Source organism: Zosterops lateralis (genome assembly GCF_965231275.1).
Source record: "Zosterops lateralis genome assembly, chromosome: 8".
Classification (NCBI taxonomy): domain Eukaryota; kingdom Metazoa; phylum Chordata; class Aves; order Passeriformes; family Zosteropidae; genus Zosterops; species Zosterops lateralis.
Genome location: NC_139768.1, coordinates 3,599,257 through 3,618,535, shown reverse-complemented (window position 1 = coordinate 3,618,535; position 19,279 = coordinate 3,599,257). Strand labels below are relative to the sequence as shown.

At 39.5% G+C, this 19,279-nt stretch overlaps 1 protein-coding gene across 1 annotated transcript; it reads right to left on the bottom strand.

Annotated features, from left to right (window-relative positions):
* Positions 1-1,033: 1,033 nt before the first annotated feature.
* On the bottom strand, positions 1,034-18,083 carry MAT1A (methionine adenosyltransferase 1A). The gene is made up of 9 exons (XM_083866861.1): positions 17,736-18,083; positions 11,275-11,352; positions 10,660-10,782; positions 8,833-8,945; positions 7,111-7,254; positions 6,100-6,318; positions 2,882-3,064; positions 2,249-2,382; positions 1,034-1,800 (listed from the first exon to the last, which is right to left on the bottom strand). The coding sequence occupies exons 1-9, from the start codon at positions 17,827-17,829 to the stop codon at positions 1,698-1,700; spliced, it is 1,191 nt and encodes a 396-aa protein (XP_083722987.1). The 5' UTR covers positions 17,830-18,083; the 3' UTR covers positions 1,034-1,697.
* Between the last annotated feature and the right edge of the window lie 1,196 nt (positions 18,084-19,279).

Genomic DNA, 19,279 nt, shown 5'->3' with positions numbered 1-19,279 from the left:
CTCACACCCACCCAGTTTACACAAACCTGTGCCTGACTCACAGACATTTGCAAGGAGTAGTTTGCACTGTTGAGGACAGTACAGCACATGGCACAGAGTCCTTGTCCTTAGTCTTGGCCATGTCTCACACACCTGCAGCAGCAACCCGGACCTGTGGGGGGGAGAGGCGGGTGCTGGCTCCAGCAGGAACAATGGGACAGCTCCTGGAATCCACTGGGACCACCCCTGCAATCCACCAGGATAGCCCCCAGGATCCACTGGGACATCCCCAGGAATCCACCGGGACAGCCCCAGGAATCCACCAGGACAACCCCTGGAATCCACTGGGACAGCCCCTGGGATCCACCGGGACCATCCCTGACATCCACTGGGACAGCCCCTGGGATCCACCGGGTTCACCCCTGGGATCCACCGGGACAGCCCCAGGAATCCACCAGGACAACCCCTGGAATCCACTGGGACAGCTCCTGGCATCCACCGGGACCATCCCTGACATCCACTGGGACAGCCCCTGGGATCCACCGGGTTCACCCCTGGGATCCACCGGGACATCCCTGGAATCCACTGGAACCATCCCTGGCAGCCCAGAGCCAGCACAGCCCCACTCTGCAGTCGCGCTGGGGTCAGATCTCCAGGGAGGGGGACACTGATCCAAATGTAACCTCACGCTGTCTGTGTTTGCTGAAGTTTTGAAGTTATTTCTCTCAGATGTATTTTATTCCCCACTTATATCCAAGGTAGAAAGCCATGCGATAAACCTGATGCTTGGGAGCAAAAAATGATGAAAAAATACATTATAGCACAAACCTGAGAGTTAGAAATAAAAATCTAATACTTTATCACTGAATTTCCATTAATCACAAGGACTAAAGAGTGATCATGCACATATGAACAGGGAAATTCATATAACAATTTCAAAATCTAATCTAATTCAACGATGTTGGTAAACTAAATTCCTACAAGAGTAGAAGCAGCTGAGTTGAGATGGACCATTTTACAGCAGCATTAAAAAAAAAACATATACACCTTTACATACATGGTAGGAAAAAGCTTTTTATTCTATGATTGTTGTTTCACAGGAGAGCACTTATGTTCCAAAAACACAGGCAATTGAAACACGACAGTAACAGCACATATGCACTTAAGGTGATTTAAATATTACATATATGTTAACATCTTTTTTATAAAAGAGGCCAAGCTACTGTTAGGTGATATTCAGCCTTCTCCCATCAAAGCAGCCCCCAGCTGTATGCATTGCTAACTCCAGTAAGGAAATTGGACCCCAGAATTTCCCATTGTCTAATTAGAAGCAACAGATCTGCTGATCCTTAGTCAGAGTTGGGAAAGTCATCTTCACCTTTGCCCATCAAAGGTTTGAGGTTTCAGCTTTTGGTTTGAGTACCTGAGTCACACTTTGTCTTTATCCAAAGAACCAACAGAGCAGCAGTTAAAAGTAAACTGTATTTTGTTGTCTTATGCTGATTAAAAAAACAGACTCTGTCCATTATATCTTAGATAATGAAAGACACTGAAGGTTTAAAAAAAATCAATTTCCAAGAAAATAACCTTTCCTTTCTTTCCATTTAAAATCTAAAATTCCTTATGTTGACTATAAAGCTGTCAAATTTGATTTTCAGAAGCATCCTCATCATTAGTGGTCTTCCTTTCTGTTGTTAAAAGCTGACATACCACTAATGTCAAAACACAAGTTTTTTAGGCACTTCCCATGAGAATTCCTGTCTTCCAAAGTGACCATAACATGCAGTCTTCTGGTAAATGGGCTTTTTTAGATCCAGATCCCTGTGTGTATAATAGAAAGAAGGAAAAATTTTTCATGTTAAGAAACTTCATGATAACTACTATTAAAATCCTGATGTTCTATCCATTTCACCCCCTTAGACAAGCAAGCTTATTCTGGGGATGCAAGCACACCACTGAACATGTTCAATGGAGACAATTAAAGTCACAACACTAATTAAATATCTTTAATTTAATAATACTTAGGGCTATAGGAAAAGGCCTTATTATTAAGAATTATTAGTTGTAATGAAAAAGACAAAATAACCTTAAATTCCTTTGGTAAACCAGAAGAGTAAAGTAACTTAAAGTTATTGGAATGCAGAAGTTGTTTTCTTTGACTTCCATATACTACAGAAGGCCAAACCTTCAGAAACAGCTGAAGATTTTGCAAGAAATCATTTCTTGGATGTGACTGCTGGGATATTTTCCTTTCTGTGTCTTTCTTTACCTGACAATGACTCCAGGCCGAAGATCAAAGTTTTTGTGCACAATATCCAGCAGCTCTTTCTCTGTTTTTTGGGAAGTTCCATAAGTGAACAGTGAAATAGACAGAGGATGAGCGACCCCAATGGCGTAAGAAACCTGTGGGGAAAAGGCACCTTAGTCAGCCAATAAACACAGCACCTCGGGGCAACAGTGGGCAGCAGAAGGAAGCATTAATTCATGAATTTTTAATAGTTTTTTATGAAAACTAAAGCCTCTCCTTCACTTTTTATATTTGCACAATCTGTATTTGTAGAAAAAAAGAAGGGAAAACTTTGAAAACGCTGGGGTCTCTGGATTACTTTCTCCCCCATCATCCAGTCACCCCATGCTCATTTCAATGACAGCGAGTGTCAGAGGGTGGAGGGCTCAACAAATACCCAGAAAAATGCTCATAAAACAGACAAAAACCTAAATGAAAAGTTCCAATTTCAAGAAGTCAACAGGCCATTAGTGACATTACAGTGGCACATCAATCCTTCCTTTTTCCCAAAAACCAAGCCCACCTCTACTACAGCGGCTCGTACATAGGGAGCTCAGAGAAAACCCAAAAAGGGACAACAATTTTGAGAAAAGCACCACCCTTAGGAAGCCCTACCTGGACCAGAACCCTTCGGCAGAGCCCAGCCTTCACCAGGGACTTGGCCACCCATCGGGCGGCGTAGGCGGCCGACCTGTCCACCTTGGTGTAGTCCTTGCCGGAGAAGGCGCCGCCGCCGTGTGCGCCCCAACCGCCGTAGGTGTCCACGATGATCTTCCTGCCCGTGACACCAGCGTCGCCCTGGGACAGGGACACAAGGTGGACATTAAACATCAATTCAGTCTCAAACGAGGCCGTGTGTTCCTTCAGAGCGCTGCGGCAACGCCCGAGGTCACCACCACACAGGCACTGCTGAAGGGATGATCTGTAGCGGAATTTCTCAGAGAACGAGGGCGTGATTTGTATTTGGAGTGAGGTTTGAGCTACCCCAGCCTGGGCCCCAAATCCAGGGCTGTGAAGCCTGTTAGAAATTATGGTTAGAAATTAGAATGGTTTTTCTAGGTATTAATAGGTATAGCTGGTAGTGCGAATACTTTAGCCACCTTAAGCATGAAATAAACAATGTCTGTTTGCATTTTTCCTTATGCTGTATACCAATGAGAATATACTTGTAATTGTAAACTATATTTAAGAGTATATAACCTGCCATTTTAGACAGAATAAATGGAGAATGTATATTTAACCATATTGGTTTGATCTGTGTTGCTCCTGTCCAGCTTCCCATGTATTTTAAAGGGTTCCTTGCTTTGATCATCTTGTCGCACCAAGGTACCACAGTGGCTGTAATTGTCCTTTAAAGCCAGATCCTCAAGACAGGCCATTCAAAAAATTTGTTTGGTTAATCAAGCAAGTAGGTTCACACCCAGATAGCTACAGCATGCACTGCCTGTTTTAATTGTAATTATGGAAACTTTGGTTTAGAAATGACCTACTAAGTATCCAAACCTATTACAGAATATTGCTAAAACACTAGATGCCATAAAGGAACTATTGAGAGATTTCACACTGTTTAAAATAGGAAAAAAAATATATCCAGGTTTTCATATCATTTAGTCAGAATCACAAATTGCACGAATATTAAATGGATCCCTTTTTTCTATTTACAGTCAGAGGTATGTCAGTCATACCTGATAGATGGTTACATGGACATTGGCACCCAGCACTTCCAGTGCAGTATCAGAGACTCTCATATATTTACTAAAAAACACATTTCCAAGCCCAAAATATTTATAGCCCAATTTGAACTGTACACAACAGGTATGGAGTAATAAGCAGTTACAGGTAATTGAGAAAAGATTACTTCTTTCTAAGAACAGACACTTATAGATGAATATTCAAAAAAAATGAAATAAGGAAGTACAGATAATGTTCTAGTTGCCTACAGCTGTCCTGACTGCTCCTCACAAGTATTTCATATTTTCATTTGATCTGGGCTAGCTGATCAGCACCACACTAATCTGACTCCTGTAATTTACTAAATCCATAACCTTTCTGGTGTGAAAGAAAACATGTTCAAATTTTAAACTCTGCTGCTACCTGTGCAGGCAGATTTGAACTTCTTTGCCTCAGAACATCATGTCACTAAAATTCAACTTGCTGGAATGTTTGCATGGCAAACACAAGTGGGGAGTCAGTCAAAGTTTTTCTCAGAAAGGCTGCGCATATACACGTAAGTAAACCTTTGGCACTGTTTGTTCCATTCTGCTAATAAAGCACTGAGACATAAATCTGGATTTTAGACAGCTGAGCATGTATTAAAGAATCTTGTCCTTGGGTTGTTTTTGTTTTTTTTTTTTTTTCAAAAACATGAGATGAAAATCCCAAGTGAAATGTATGTGTCCTCCTTAGATGAATTGAGCTGGAGGTAAGACAGCATCCTGTAGCTAGCTTTGTTAAAAATAAAACTGAGTAACACTCTTCTGAAAAATAAGCAGAAAGCTAAAGCTGTTGAAGTCAAGAAGAGAAATAGTTATTTTCTGGTTGATGCAATGCCATTGTAAATTGCACAAGTGATGATAGCAGTTGTAAGGTCATGGACACCCAGGCAGATTGACCCATACTGAGCAAACTTAGCTCAGGTTTAAAAAGCTGTAAATGGACACTGTGACTTGCCTGGGTTTGTATGTGCAAACATATGCAACAGAGCTCCAGCACAAGAGGAGCAAGGGTATTCCTGGCTGGCTTATCACTTGTAACTATAGTTTTTAAATGGATGCAGTTCAGTACACATCTGAAAGATTTACATTTCTAATGGGTGCAGTTCACTGCACATATACAAATTTTCCCATGTGTATCCTTCTTTTTGTATGTAGCTATGATTGCTGCCTTGGTTCATTCAGTCTAAGTTACAGCTCAAGTTTGACTCTCCTTTTGTGCATAGTCTAGGATGTCAATTATACACAAAATTACAGTGATACAACCCATTCAACTGCATAAAAACATGTTTGTAGAATCAGTAATTATAATGGTAAATCTCAACGTCATCCTACCTGTTACATGGCACTAATGTAAAACAAGAGTGCCTTAGAAATAATTCTAGAAAATTCTGGTAAGTGAATGAATTTGTAAAACAAAGGGAAAAAACACTGTCTACTTGGATTTGTTGTAAAATTGAACCTAATTTCAGGAAGGAGCTTTGAAATTTTGTTGTGATGGTTCTAAAGGAATCTGAAGACTAAAACATTCCGTAATAGTAAATTTGTTTTCAAGAACTAAATCTCAGAACTGCTGATCCCACAGAGAGTGGAAGTTCTTCCTGACCTCTGTGAGTGCAAGATCAAATTATAAATCCCAGCTCCTTCATTACCTAAAAGTAAAAGGAATATTTATTATCTCACCAGAAGAAGCTTTATTTAGGCTGATTTTCAGGACAGATGAGCACCTTCAGCTCTTACTGGTGTCAGGCAGAACAGTGAGAGCTGTGCAAATCTGAAAACCAGGTTCACTCTAAAAGAAGTAAAGGTCCTCTTGTCCATCTCTCTGTAAGAAGTGCTTTCCATGAGGAAGGACTGCAGTTCTCACTCAGTGCTGGTCCCCAGAGGGTTTGACAAAACCCAGAATTGGGCTCTACACTCTACAAACAATGGAATATTGGATGCAGACTTGCCTGCCTGGTCACAGCACATTTCCAGCATCATCAGGCCCTCAAAGGTTACTTTGGCATAGGAAATATGAACACCTGGGCCTTCCTCCCATAGAGATCCCAAAATCTGAGCATTAAAGCCACCCATACAAAGGCAAGCCCATAAAACCACCAAAAATAACACAACACAAACCTGAGGCCCTCCAATGACAAAGCGCCCACTGGGCTGAAGGTGATAAACAGTTTTCTCATCCAGGTATTTTGCGGGGACGACGACCTGGATCACACGTTCCTTCAGGGTGCGGCGCATGTTCTCCAGGGAAATGGTCTCGTCGTGCTGCACCGAGATCACGATGGTGTGGACACGTACAGGGATCACTGCTCCGTTCTTCTGGATGTACTGGACCGTCACCTGAGAGGCACAAAGGCGGGGTAAAGCAACAAAATTGTTATTAATGTGGTAGTGGTGTTTATTGAATGTTATCTGGGCTGTTCCAAAGGCAAAAGTGTAGCAAAATGTCAGTGTTGAAATTAGGGTGGTGGCTGCTCGCAGTGGTGTCAAGGTGTGAGGATGAAGATTATTTCCTCACTGCATTTTTGCTATGTAAAAAAAAAAAAAAAAAAAAAAGAAAAAAAACAAACCCACAAACCCACAAAAACCAAAAAACCAACCAACCAACTAACCAACCAAAAAAACCCAAAACAAAAAATAAACAAACAAAAAAAAACACCCAACAAAAAAACCCCAAAACAAAAACCCAACAACAACAAAAACCCCCAACTCAATAAGGACAACTTGATTCTCTATGAAATCATCCAAAATATGTCTTTCAGTTGGGATTTCCTTCAAAACTCTCAAACCTCAGAAATTTACGTTCTTAGTGCATCTTGAAAATGTCAGCCTGAATCCCCTAAACACAAATAAAGCCTTTGGATGTCACTTTTCCAACAATTACAAACCACTTCAGTCCTGGAGGGCTTAATGTCCCTTCATTGGCATGTGGTGAAGTGCTTTGAGACAAGTTAACCATTTTCCAACCATTTTCCAATTTCACAAGCAGTGGAAAAGCTTTATCTGCTACTTGCCTACTTTATCTGCTACTGATACGCTGAAACACATCAACTGTCTTAAAAAATACCCAGTATTTCTGGAAAGAGGAGGTGTTGTTTTCCAGCTCTCTGGACAACCCCTTGCAGTGTTTACCTGTGTCTTAGAGTCGGGCCTCAGCCAAGGGAGTTCTCCAGTACGCCTCAGCTCTGCTAACCTGGCGTTCAGTTTATGGGCAAGAATAATTGTTAGAGGCATACATTCTTCTGTCTCGTCTGTTGCATAACCAAACATCAAACCCTACAGGAGGAGAGAACATATTTCAATCACTGTTAAAGGCACCACGACCAAAGGCAAGTGAGATATCATCTGAAGCAGAGAGTCAGCAGCATCCTCAGGTTTACTTTCTACTGTTTTACATCAGAGTGCAAGAAGCCAAAACTCAGATCAGGCTCCAACATGTTACAGTGTTAAGAGCAGCAGACTATGTTCCTAGAATTTTTTCACTAGCCTGAAGGCTTACATGTTGAGCTAGAAACCTGGACAAAAATGAAGACAATTCTGTGAAAGAATCAAATAGGCTCTTTCACAGAAAAAAAAAAATCTGCTGGAGAAAACATTTCAGGACTATTCTGTCATGGCAAAGATGTTTTCAGTAGCCTGGAAATGTTCCAGAGGCTTTTATGTATGACTACAGACACGCTTAGACTTACTGCAGCTCACATCTGAAATTTCAGTGGAATGGGATGTGAGCACTCCATGAAGGACATACCCTTCAACAGTTTGAGGCACCTGCCTCAGATTTTTCAATGCCACATGCTTAGAGTCACAGCTTCTACTGTTATATAGTATATTTATACTTTTATATATTACTTTTATAATTCTCTCATGTTCCCTGCATCAGTTTATCATTTTATAAATAGAGTTAACAGCATTTTCTTCTTCTTCATCCAGTGTATGTTGTGGGGGGGAAAAAAGGAAAAAAGACAGGAAGGCACTGATTAAATGGAAAGTGAGGCCATCAAAGTGTCAAAGAAAGTAAAATCTCCTTTCATTTTATGATCTTCATCTTTATGTCTCCATGACAGCAGAAAAGCATTTCAATTTAGTCCTCAGGGGATTTTTTTGAACAATATTAGTTTGGCTCCTGGACTCTGATACGTGCATTTACAATTCTCAACAGCACTGGTATAAACTAGATACTACTTCTAATGATAATTAGTAAATGTTAAATTAACTCATATGGCATCAATCACATTATTACCGTGTTTATGTTGGTATCTTTCTCTTGGGAACACACCATTAATGCCTACATGTGTTCTTTAGCTCAGAGAAACACAGTTTGGACAGCTTTAATTACATGGAACACCTATTACAAGAGCTGCCTCTGGCAATGAGTGAGAATTAAAAGTACGCTGGTACTTATTGTACTAATGCTGAGGGCAGGTGAAACATCACCTAATTTTTTTCTGCACAAATCTCAAGAGTTCTTTGAAAGTGTAAAGATCCTTTGTTTATTCCATGTTACACGGCAAGTCTGGCTACAAGATGAATGGTCTGATGAACCTAAAGCTACACAACAAAACCATGAAATACATAAGCAAAAAACCTTTGCTGAGTTCTAAAGGGAACCTCCTCAGCTACTACAAACTGCCAGAGCTCTCCTGATTTGCCTGGAGTGCTAAAACAACACCAGGCAAAAGTCTGCCCTCAAGGAACCTACAACTGTTTTAGTAAAATTATGGGGTTTATTCTGGGGTAAAGAGAAGTGTGGAAATACTTGGACATGGGTTTTGACATAAAAAACAGGGTATTAAGATGGAGTAAACTTTTTCCATTGAAACAGCTTTGGTGTTTTAGGTGTGATGCTATGTCTACCTGATCTCCAGCACCAACATCCTCTTCATTCCTGTGTAGATGAACTCCCTGGGCAATATCAGGTGATTGCTGTTCCAGTGCCACTAAAACGTTACAAGTCTTGTAGTCAAAGCCTATTTGGAAAAAAGAATAGCAGTGAATTAGTTTTTTCTGTCATAATTAAGGAAAGTAACATGGAACAAGAGGACAAAATTTTTATTCTGAAGGATGCCCCATTCAGAACTCAAAACCAAACTGCTATTTTTAATAAAATTTTTGTCAATACCCCACTTGAAACCTTTTTTAGGATGGGGTGGGATATATAGGGTTGCCTTTCTTGCTTGTTACTGATTATTTTTTCTTGCACTGACTCCTCGTGCCAAGCCAATTCAGATTATGAATTATCAACTGCAGAAAGTAGTCAAAAAGATAAATAATGAGCTCTCCCAAATGAATACTAATAAAGTCCTCTACATGAATTCCCAGAATATGAGTTTTTCAGCAACTGAAGACTCTGCTCTCTGCCACATTATTTGTAACACATACAAAGCAGTGTCTGTACTTAAATCTCTCATGGGACTTTGCATGAACCACAAACAAAACCACCAGACTCAGGTCTCACAACAAACCTGGAAATGGGAAGTTACATGACTTTCCAAGACCAAAAGTAAGGTTTTAAAAAGAAATTGAAAGACTTACAGAAGATTGTGGCAAAATTTCCCACCTGTTCCTAGGTATATTAATAGTAACTTGCTTCTCTCCAAATCCAACCTTTCCTAGAACTGTAGCTACTGACAGCTGCTGACCAAACTCATGTTCAGCCAGTACAACATATATACACGTCCATATGCATATGATCCACTTGAATGCTCTTCACCCTCTTTTCAGTAAGCTATATAGAGAAGAAAATTATATTTCTGTACATAATTGTTTGGTTTAGGGTTTTTTTTTTGTTTTTTTTTTACTTCTGGAAATTGTTTTTTACTGGGTCACTGAATCTCCCCTCATCATTGTTGGCAAATAAAAAGGAGATTGATGACCTCCTAGATTTGCTTGTGTTTTCTGAAAGCACTGCTGATGTGTGATGGTGGAGGCAACCTGGTTGTGGTGGGAGAAAATTACAGCTGAGCTGCTGTAATATTCTCCCACCACAACCTCCTGCAAATTCGATTGCAATCAAAGGACTGCAGTAAACAACTTGGAAACCAAAAGGTCTTAAAAGACACACTTCACTGTAACAGAATACTTGGAATATTTCTACAGTATAAACAGATGTGTGCAAATCAGAAAGTGAAACGTGTCTGGTGCATAGAGTATTTTGTCTTTTTTATTATTTGCACATCTCACAGCCTAGGTCTGGACCACACACTGCTCTGTGTAAAAGGAGATATTCAGAGCTAACAAAGCATCCTGCAGTGGCAACCACCTTCACACCTGGGAGTTGTAAATGCTCCTGCAGTACAAAAATACAAAGGTACAATGTTTCTTCTCTCCCTTTTGTACTAGGATGCAACAATCTGCTTGCCAAGTGAAAACCAGGAGTCAAGTTCTTGCAAGTTTGGAGGAGTGGTAGGTTCTATGGTTCAAGTTGCAGTTAACTATTGTGGCCAAATACCACAGTTCAAAGTGTAGTCTGCCTACTCTCAATTCAGTTTTAACTAATGAAATGTTTGTACTTACTGGGGGAAAGGCAGAAAGTGTATCATGTAGCACCATGTAAGCAGCTTTCACACAGCACATTCAGTTTGTATCAGGCTTGCTAAAGCCCCTGTATGGAAGGGGTGACAGACCTGTTTTGCAGTTGCCTATTGCTTGCTCTTCCACGATTTCATGAGTTTTTCCACCAACCTTTAGCTGAATCGTCATAGCCAATATGTCTAATTGCATCTCGGACAACTCGCTGATAATCCACAATAGCACGAGAAGTGATCTCCCCACAGAGCAGCACCATTCCTGTCTTACATACTGTCTCTGAAAAGAGAGATGAAAACAGGATTACCATAGGAGAATAAGCCAGACACTCAGACAAAGAAATGTGTTTGTGATGATGATGATTTTGAGAGATCTACTGGATGTACACGTTGTAAATCCTTTCTATCCATATTTTTAGCATTAACACTCCAACCATAAAAATTCTTTTTGTATTCACCATCTGTCTGAAAGCAAGAAAAAAACTAGTATTTTAAAACTAGTATTATAAAACTAAAATTTTACAAATGGGAAAGTCAAAACACTGAGCATGATTCAGTGATATACAAACCTGTTTCTTCCAGGACAATTCAGTTCACACACAAAATCAATGGCTCTACAAAAACTTTTACTGTTTCTTCTCGTCTCTCCTCTTGAAAAATTACATTCTTATGTCATTTTTTTTTGAAAGTAAAATGAGCTAGGTCTTTGCAAACATCCTAAAAAAAGAATGTAACTGTGTGATGACTTAAAGCAAAGCAGCAAACAACTTACCACAAGCAACCTTGGCATTCGGGTCCTGTTTGAGGTGGGCGTCTAGTACAGCATCGCTGATTTGATCACAGATTTTATCTGCAAGACATCAAAGCTGTGATTCAAAACCTCAGCACTCAATACATAACACAGACTGTTTGCATCACTTTTCTGTAGGTATTTCAGAAAGGAATTCTTCTGTTGCTTATTACTGGCATATTCAAGGTAACTAAATAGAAAGACAGATTAAACATCCTTCCAGCAAAGTCAGTAGACACAGCGGAGAATTTACCTCCTGGTGTAAACTAACTAACTAGAATTTCATCTGTAGTTTTCTGCACTTAGACGTGCAACAAGTGTGTAATGCACAGAATAACCTGAGAGGTTAAGAGGTTTTACTCACAGCTTTCTCCTTCCCTAGCACCACCAGCTCTGCAAACCAGTGGTGCTCTAACAGAATGGGGAGGTTCCACCACCAACTTCCGTCCCCTGACAGAAAGTTGTACCTGACCAACATTTGTGGTAAAGCCTGAGAAAGTGTTTAGATTAATAGAGATAATGCACAGCTCATTGAAGGCTGGGGTTTGGGTTGCTTTTTGTCACTGCCTGGCAATGTCACTTCCTAAGCATCCCTGCACAGGAAATACACACATAGAAGCAAAGAAGGGGTTATCAACTGATAAAAACCTTTAGTTACAGGCCAAATGCAAAGGTTTCGGCTCAAGTTTGTAATCATAATATTTTATCTTTTTCTTTCTTTGTTTCCTAATCTTTAAAACACATATTGATTCTTAATCAAATAATCTAGCTAATCTAATGGACACAAAAGGGCAGCACCCATAGCAATGTCTTCTGCATGAAAATGGTTTATTTCCTTATGTAATTTAATTTTATTGTTCTAAAAAAAAAAAGGCCTAGTATTGCTTTTAGATTTTGACATAACAAACTGTGTGGCGAGATAAATTAATCTCCTGCCTTGCCACGTGCAACACAATCTGTTGGAAAGCAATGTTTTGTAATAGTCTGTCATTAGAGGCTTTTAATACACTTAAGGTCAAGTCAAAATAAATTCTCACTTGTTTTCATAAGGAAGGTGTACATTTGGCTAAGAGGGACAAATCAAGGACCAGAGAACTAATGTGATTCTGACACTTATCTCCTATATTCACTCCCATCTCACCACTTCAAAACAAAAACAATGAACACAAAAGACAATTAGCTAATGTAGACTGCGTTGGAACTTTCAGCCTTGCAAGAATTGTACATGGATTACTAAATTTGGGACAATTATTACCAAACAAGAACCAGACACCAGTCTTGCAATTTTAATTCGATGTCCAACTAAACCTGGTTTAGCAAACCTGAGTATAAACGGGGCAGGGGTGATTAAAATGTATCTTTGCTCGCTCTCTTCAAAGTTTTCATTTTTATAAGGAAATATATCCACATCTTCAAGCATAAAACCGAGAACTATTGACAACAATATGCAGATTTTTATTACCTGGGTGAGACAACAGAGCAACTGAGGTTAAGATGGCTAAGTGGAGGTCCAACACCCAGCAGCAAACTCCAGTGACTGGAACTGCTTTGTAGTCTTGTTTTCCCCTCCCAGAGTTTCAATGAACAACCTTTATTGGTGTCTTTGCTTCACATGAAGCATGTCTCACCTGCATGAGATGCCACTGTCCTACATGTCTAAGTTCCCTGTATGGCACACACAGGGATATTATATATATATATATGTGCATTCTTGCCAAAACACTCCAGAAGGGTGTTATGAAGCTGTGAGAAGGTTGAGGACAGAATGAGAAGAATGCCCTAAACCAGAAAAGTCTGTCTTACAGGACGAAATCAATCAAACACAATCTAGTTCTGAAAGCCTGAATGAAAGGCAACCTACAATACCAGCGGAAACCATTATAGGCATTGAGATCCCAGTCCCTAAGAACCTAAAAGTACTGTGCTGACAGAAAAGGGTTTGTTTTCTGACAGGAAATAATGTAACTACAGTTGATAAATGAAAGTTAAGAAGAGACAGATAAAGATTCAAAAAGGAAAATCTGGAAAGAGTGAGAGCCATGGAAACCATTCATCTACAGGCATGCAGGATTCCTTATCCTTCAAATGTCGACATGAAAAATGGATATCTTTTTAAAGGTATGAATGAAATTCAACTGCCATTTACTAGCTTGCTTGAAGAATTTTGCATGAAATACTATTATCTATCTATGAAGGTCAGATCAGATTGTATTTTGGAGATTCCTTCTGATCTTTCATATCTATGTGAGACCCTAATAAATTAAAATAATAGATTAGAATAATTTCATCTAATATACTTGGAGCATACCTTTACATTAAAATAGTCTGAGGCAAATCAGTTTGGTAATCCATGTTATATCTGATTGTTGGTGCAACAACCAGCAGTTCTAGAGCAACTAGATCCAAATCCAGATACAGATATGTCTATCAGGACAGGAAAGAGAAATCCAGCTGGATGATTGGCTGATTAATGCATTAAATTAAAGGCATGTCTATTAGTAAAGGTCTCTGGTGTAAAATAAAACCAGGCATTCTATTTTTAGCAATGCTTAGCAGGCTTTGTGCACCCTTCATTATGTTATTTAAATTTATCATCTCAACTGGCCCATTTCTCTTATTCTCAGCTAAGTGTGAGAGGTTAAATTTGGCAGAGATGCCATCAAACAGCTCTTGCAAACCATAAAGTGACTCTCAGGAGGCTGATGATAAACCCTACTCAAAATCCCAGTTGTAATACTAGAGAGTAAAGGAGGTGTTCAACAACAAAGGTCATCTCTGATAATTAGAAGGAACTTTACAGTTTTCCAGTTAGTTAGACATAAGTTTGTTACATGAATCTAGGGTATGTAAAAGCCTAACAAAAGTTCTCAGAATCTTCACAGGAATTCAGCTTCACAGACTCACCAGACAGAGGAAAAAAACTATCAACAGCAGTAAAACCTGCAAATTTTATTCAAAAAAGCTCCACAAAGCACGACAAAGAGGTACAGCCACACTTCTGGCTTTGATGGTTAGTAAATATATTAAACATTCAAGACTTGAAATGGCAAAGTTGGCTTTCTTCAAAATCTGTCACCATCAACATTAAATTCAGTATTTTTAATGATATGTTATTTTTAGCAACAGAAAAAAATAAACTAGAATGTGAATTTTTATATTCAAAATATGGCAAACTGAGCAAGTCTCAGTTTTCAGGTAAAAAAAAATAAACAGGGAAGAAATGCAGATACTTATTTCATAAAAAACCCCAGCTTTCCAACAAAAGAATTTCACTAGAAAGACTTCAAATACCTGCATTGTGCTGTACATTTTTCCTATTTAAAAAAACCCTTGAGATAACTGCAGTGGTACTGCAATATTAGCAGTGTTCAAATGTCTTGCACATCTGTTCTCCTTGCTCAATGCAGTTTACTGAAGTATTATGCATATCATTAAGTATATATAATTTTAGATATAAGACATGCTGGACAGATCTGCATTTTCCAGGGGTTTTTTTCCTTCATGATTTTTTTTTTCTGTGAATATCTACAAGATAAACATATGCTTTTAATAGGTTTGAAAACCTGAGGGTGCTTTTAGAAGATGTTTGGTCTTCTATTTTTAAAGAGATTCCTTGATAGTTTTTGGAAAACTGAATGGCAGTCAGTTTGCAGCCAATTCCACCTGAAGCCACAGCAGAGAGAGGAAGGAATTAATACTTGGTGGTTTGACATCTGTCACACTTTGTGGGGCACAGAAACTCATGATCATTTTCAAAGCACCACAAAACCTGTGCAGCACGACAGACACTCCTGGACCAAGGAAAAGGGAGCAGTGACAAAACACAGCTACCAAAACAAAAAAATAGTTCTCTTTTTCATGCTTCTGTCTGTGTGCTTTTATTATTATATTGAAAGGAAGAAGTCATGTGTAAGTCTTCAGAGAATTTGGAATTTACACCACTAAATGGCTACTAAATGATTAAAGAGCTGAAAGGAATTCCCAAATGTTATGCCCAAGGGATTTTGAAGAATCTGGAGTGAGAAGATGGCACAAACATTCTTCTATAATGTCTTTGGGGAGCACAGGTGATACCTGTGGGTTAATTATTGACACCTATTACTTGCTTCTATGGAGTCTGGACTTCTCAGTGACACCCAGCTCCAGGCATTGCACGGATACAAGGCAGCTCTCTGTACACTCAAATAAATAAGCATGTCATTTCTCCTGCTTTGTGCATTAAGAAGGTCTCCATTAAAGCATTCAATGCTCAGCTAATATAATCAGAACAATTCAAATTTCCAGCAGACAAAGGTCTGGTTCAGGATCTTTACTTCACATAATGCCCTCTGGCAAAATTATACTATCACATACAGAAGAGAAATAATCAAGAACACGCAAATTACCCATTTTGTATAAACAGAGGAAATCAAAACTCACCATAAAATTCTATTGCTGCAGATAATATCAGGAGCCCAACTACAGCCTCAGGCACTGGGCCTCATTTTAAGAAATAGCCAAGATTCTCCTGGGTGATAAAATCCTAATGGCATGTCTACACCTCTTGTGCAAAACCACAGAGGAAGAAAAGGGGGGCTTGGCTGGGGTGTAGGGGAGGGGTGATCAATTTGCTGTCAGGAACCAGAGCAATCACTGAGATGATGAAGATCCATTGCTGATGCTCAGGAAAAGGAATTTGGAGGACAACCCAGAGTCACTTACTGCCAGCATGTCCTCCTTTGATCTGGAAAATCTCTACCTTCCCTTTGCCACAGGCACTGGGGTTTGCAGTGCCCTGTGTGAAGATCTAGGCTGTTTAAGAAGGTATAAATAAGCATCACAGTCTTGAAAACACCCAGGTAATGAGTTCAGTTTTGCACTCACTCTAAAACAAATCTCCCAGGTTGGTACTTTGTATCTCATGGTACCCAGAGACCAGCTCTGCCAGGCAAGAGAAGCTGTCCAGGTATCCAAGTGGTAACTCTGTTTCTCAAGGGCTTGCCCAGTATTTCAGCACTGGAGAAAAATAATATTCATAGGGCTCAAAAGAAATCTATTGAGGGCCAATAGAGGGATTGGAAATAAAGGAGGAAATGTGAATAACAACTAAAAAATTGGCCAAATTCTAAAACAAGAAACAAGATAAAGAGAGAACTGGTGAAGGAGAGAAACCAAGGGACAAAGCTAAATCTGGGGGCTCAGTTGAAGTCTCTCTGCTCCAAGACTTCCCTATTATTGCCCCAAGATGACTAAAAAATAATGATTAGAGTAGCATAAATTATGACCAGTTGTCTGCGGAAATAACATCCTCCATGTAAAATTACCACACTGTATAATGTTATTTTTGCCATGAAACCACATAGCTCTACAGACACTGTATGTAATTATATATAAATGTGACATGGGACACATGTTCCAAAGACAAAACATGGGTGTCATTTTCTGACTGTGTTACATCAGAAAGAACCCCAACTGGTTTAACCTGATGTAGTTGCCTTCACATTGATGGAGATGTACTCAATTGCATCAGCCATGGGTTTGATCTGCAGTAATAAGTTAATGTAGAAAGTATGGAACTATAGGCATAAAGTTCTCATTTCTGACCCTTTTATCCTCTGCTATGAAATCATTCCACCCCTTTATGATCTACTCACATAACATGAATACAGACCTGAAAAGCCTTATTACAGCAAAAAGTACAGGCCACCAAATCAGCTTCTAAAACAAATACACTTTACAGGACATCAAATAGCCTATCATCCCCTGGCCTCACTTGAGGGAACAGTTGCTGTTGACATAAGGTGTATGTTTATGGTGGATGAATATTTGTTTTCAATAAAATTGAACTAATCTCTGCTGACCATACATAAAGTTTAGCAAATAACTGTCCACTATTTGCTTAAGCAATTCCATATATTGCATCAGATGATGGAAAGGGGTGGGAGGTGGGGGAAAAATGGTGACTTTGCCATGTACAGCTGCTGGGACCACTAAAAAAAGGCTCTAGGATAGGCTACTAAGGGATATTCCTGTCATGGGTGACAGTCTTAGAGCACTCCATATGTGCAGGACAATTTCACTGGGCCCATAATGATATGGAACTTGAGAAGCAAGCTAGGCATTCTTATCCATATGTGAAACTTGAGCCTGTCAGAGATACAGTAGTGTCTCCACAGGAATACTGAAAGAAATTTAGATGAGAAGGAAGGAGAAGCAACCATAAACCTCACTGCCTTCCTCAGCTGAACACAGACCCTGGAAAGCTCCCTGTTGGGAGCACTCTAGTTATAGCAGTTCTACAGCCTGTATGGACAAAGCCCAGTAGAAATAAAGTAGAAAAAGCATCCTGTTATAAATAACTTCTCTAGTAAGATTAACACCAAGTGAATTCTTCTTTAAGCTTTTAAAACACCTCAAATTAAAATATTACTCTTTTTAGACTTTGAGCAGAGCTGGTTTCTTACCTGGATGCCCTTCTCCCACGGACTCAGATGTGAACATGAAAGCCCCTTCATCATCAAGCGTGTAATCACATAAACCATCCACTGGTCCATTCATGGTTGTGATGCTTTTCCACTTACAAACGGTGGTCGAAGAGCTCTACCTTCAGTGCCTCCTGTTTAAGGCTCTTTATCAGCAGGACTATTGCTGCCTTCACTTATTACCTCTTGGGCTAACTTCAGTTTCAGTGTGTGAAAGCAGCATGTGCTTGCATCTGTGCCTGCATGCAAGGAGTATGCATGTGCCTGAAGTCTGGATCCCTACCTAGCCTGATCTGTCAGTGCCTGAGCTGCTCCTATATATGGAAAAGTGCAAGTGCCCAGATAATCATGTGAGGAAAATGGAAGAGCCCATTTCTTGGTAGGGGAGTTAGTTAACTTTAGGATACTTCACTAATTAACTCGGTTCTTGGAAACACTCCGGATTCAACCTGGACAAGAGTGGTTATCTTAGCAGCTCCACTGAGCGTGAAGTAACGCAGGAGTGCCAGTGACAGTTCAGGTCAGCTGCTTTTCTCTTTGGCTCTCCCCTGGTTCTGGGATCTGTGGTGTACTTCCAGCTCTGTGTTGTGGTTTTGCAGGGATAGATACAAAATGTGTAAACGCATGTCTCTCCTAAAGAAAGACTAGAAGAAGTTTGCATCATCTAACCATATTTTCCTTTTACTTTTTCATCTCTAGAAAACTAGAATTCCCTCGTGAATTTTTTCTTTTTCCATTTTCATTCATTTTTTAATGCATGTTTGAGAGACAAAACATCTGATAAGATCTAGCACCACGGCTGCTTCACAGTCTGCTACACAGAGCTCACCCTTCAGCCTTTGCTTTCCTTTTCCCCTGTCCTTTCTTCTATTAATTCAGGTCCGTTTTAATTATATTTTCTATCATATTCCCATATTATATTCCATAACCCTTAGAAATACAAAGACTGCCACATCTCAGAACTCAGTGATCAGTCCTGCTGCAAAGAATTCTTCTAGTCAGATGGCTCATGTGTAATATATGCTGATGGTATGTCAGGTATGAAGGCAGAGGGCATTTACTGGGTACTTGTGTCTTTAAGTGAGTATGTAAAACACAAGTAAACATACCAGGGGACAGATCCACAAAATACCCACCACTGCTGCACCATTATAAATAGGTGTAATTTTTCCTATTTCCTTTACAGAAATCATTATAGTCTCAATCTCTGACCAAAGCACTGGTCTAAAAAAAAAAAAAATTCCTTATTACTCTTCAGTTTAAAAACTTAGTTTACTTCAAACCCTTACCTGTTGTTGTTATTATTATTATTATTAAAACATCCCCAAGACAGTTCCTTGGATTCAGATTTCTGCACTGCTACATACTTATGTAACAATTCATTAGAATTTTCACTTTCTGCCTACATTCCTGAAAACAATAACCAATGCCTGTGAATGTTCACCAGTAATCTGCTGCAGCATTGGCCCCTCTATAATTACCATTGACATGGAATCGTTCATTTCAAATTCTCTTTCTTGGTTTTC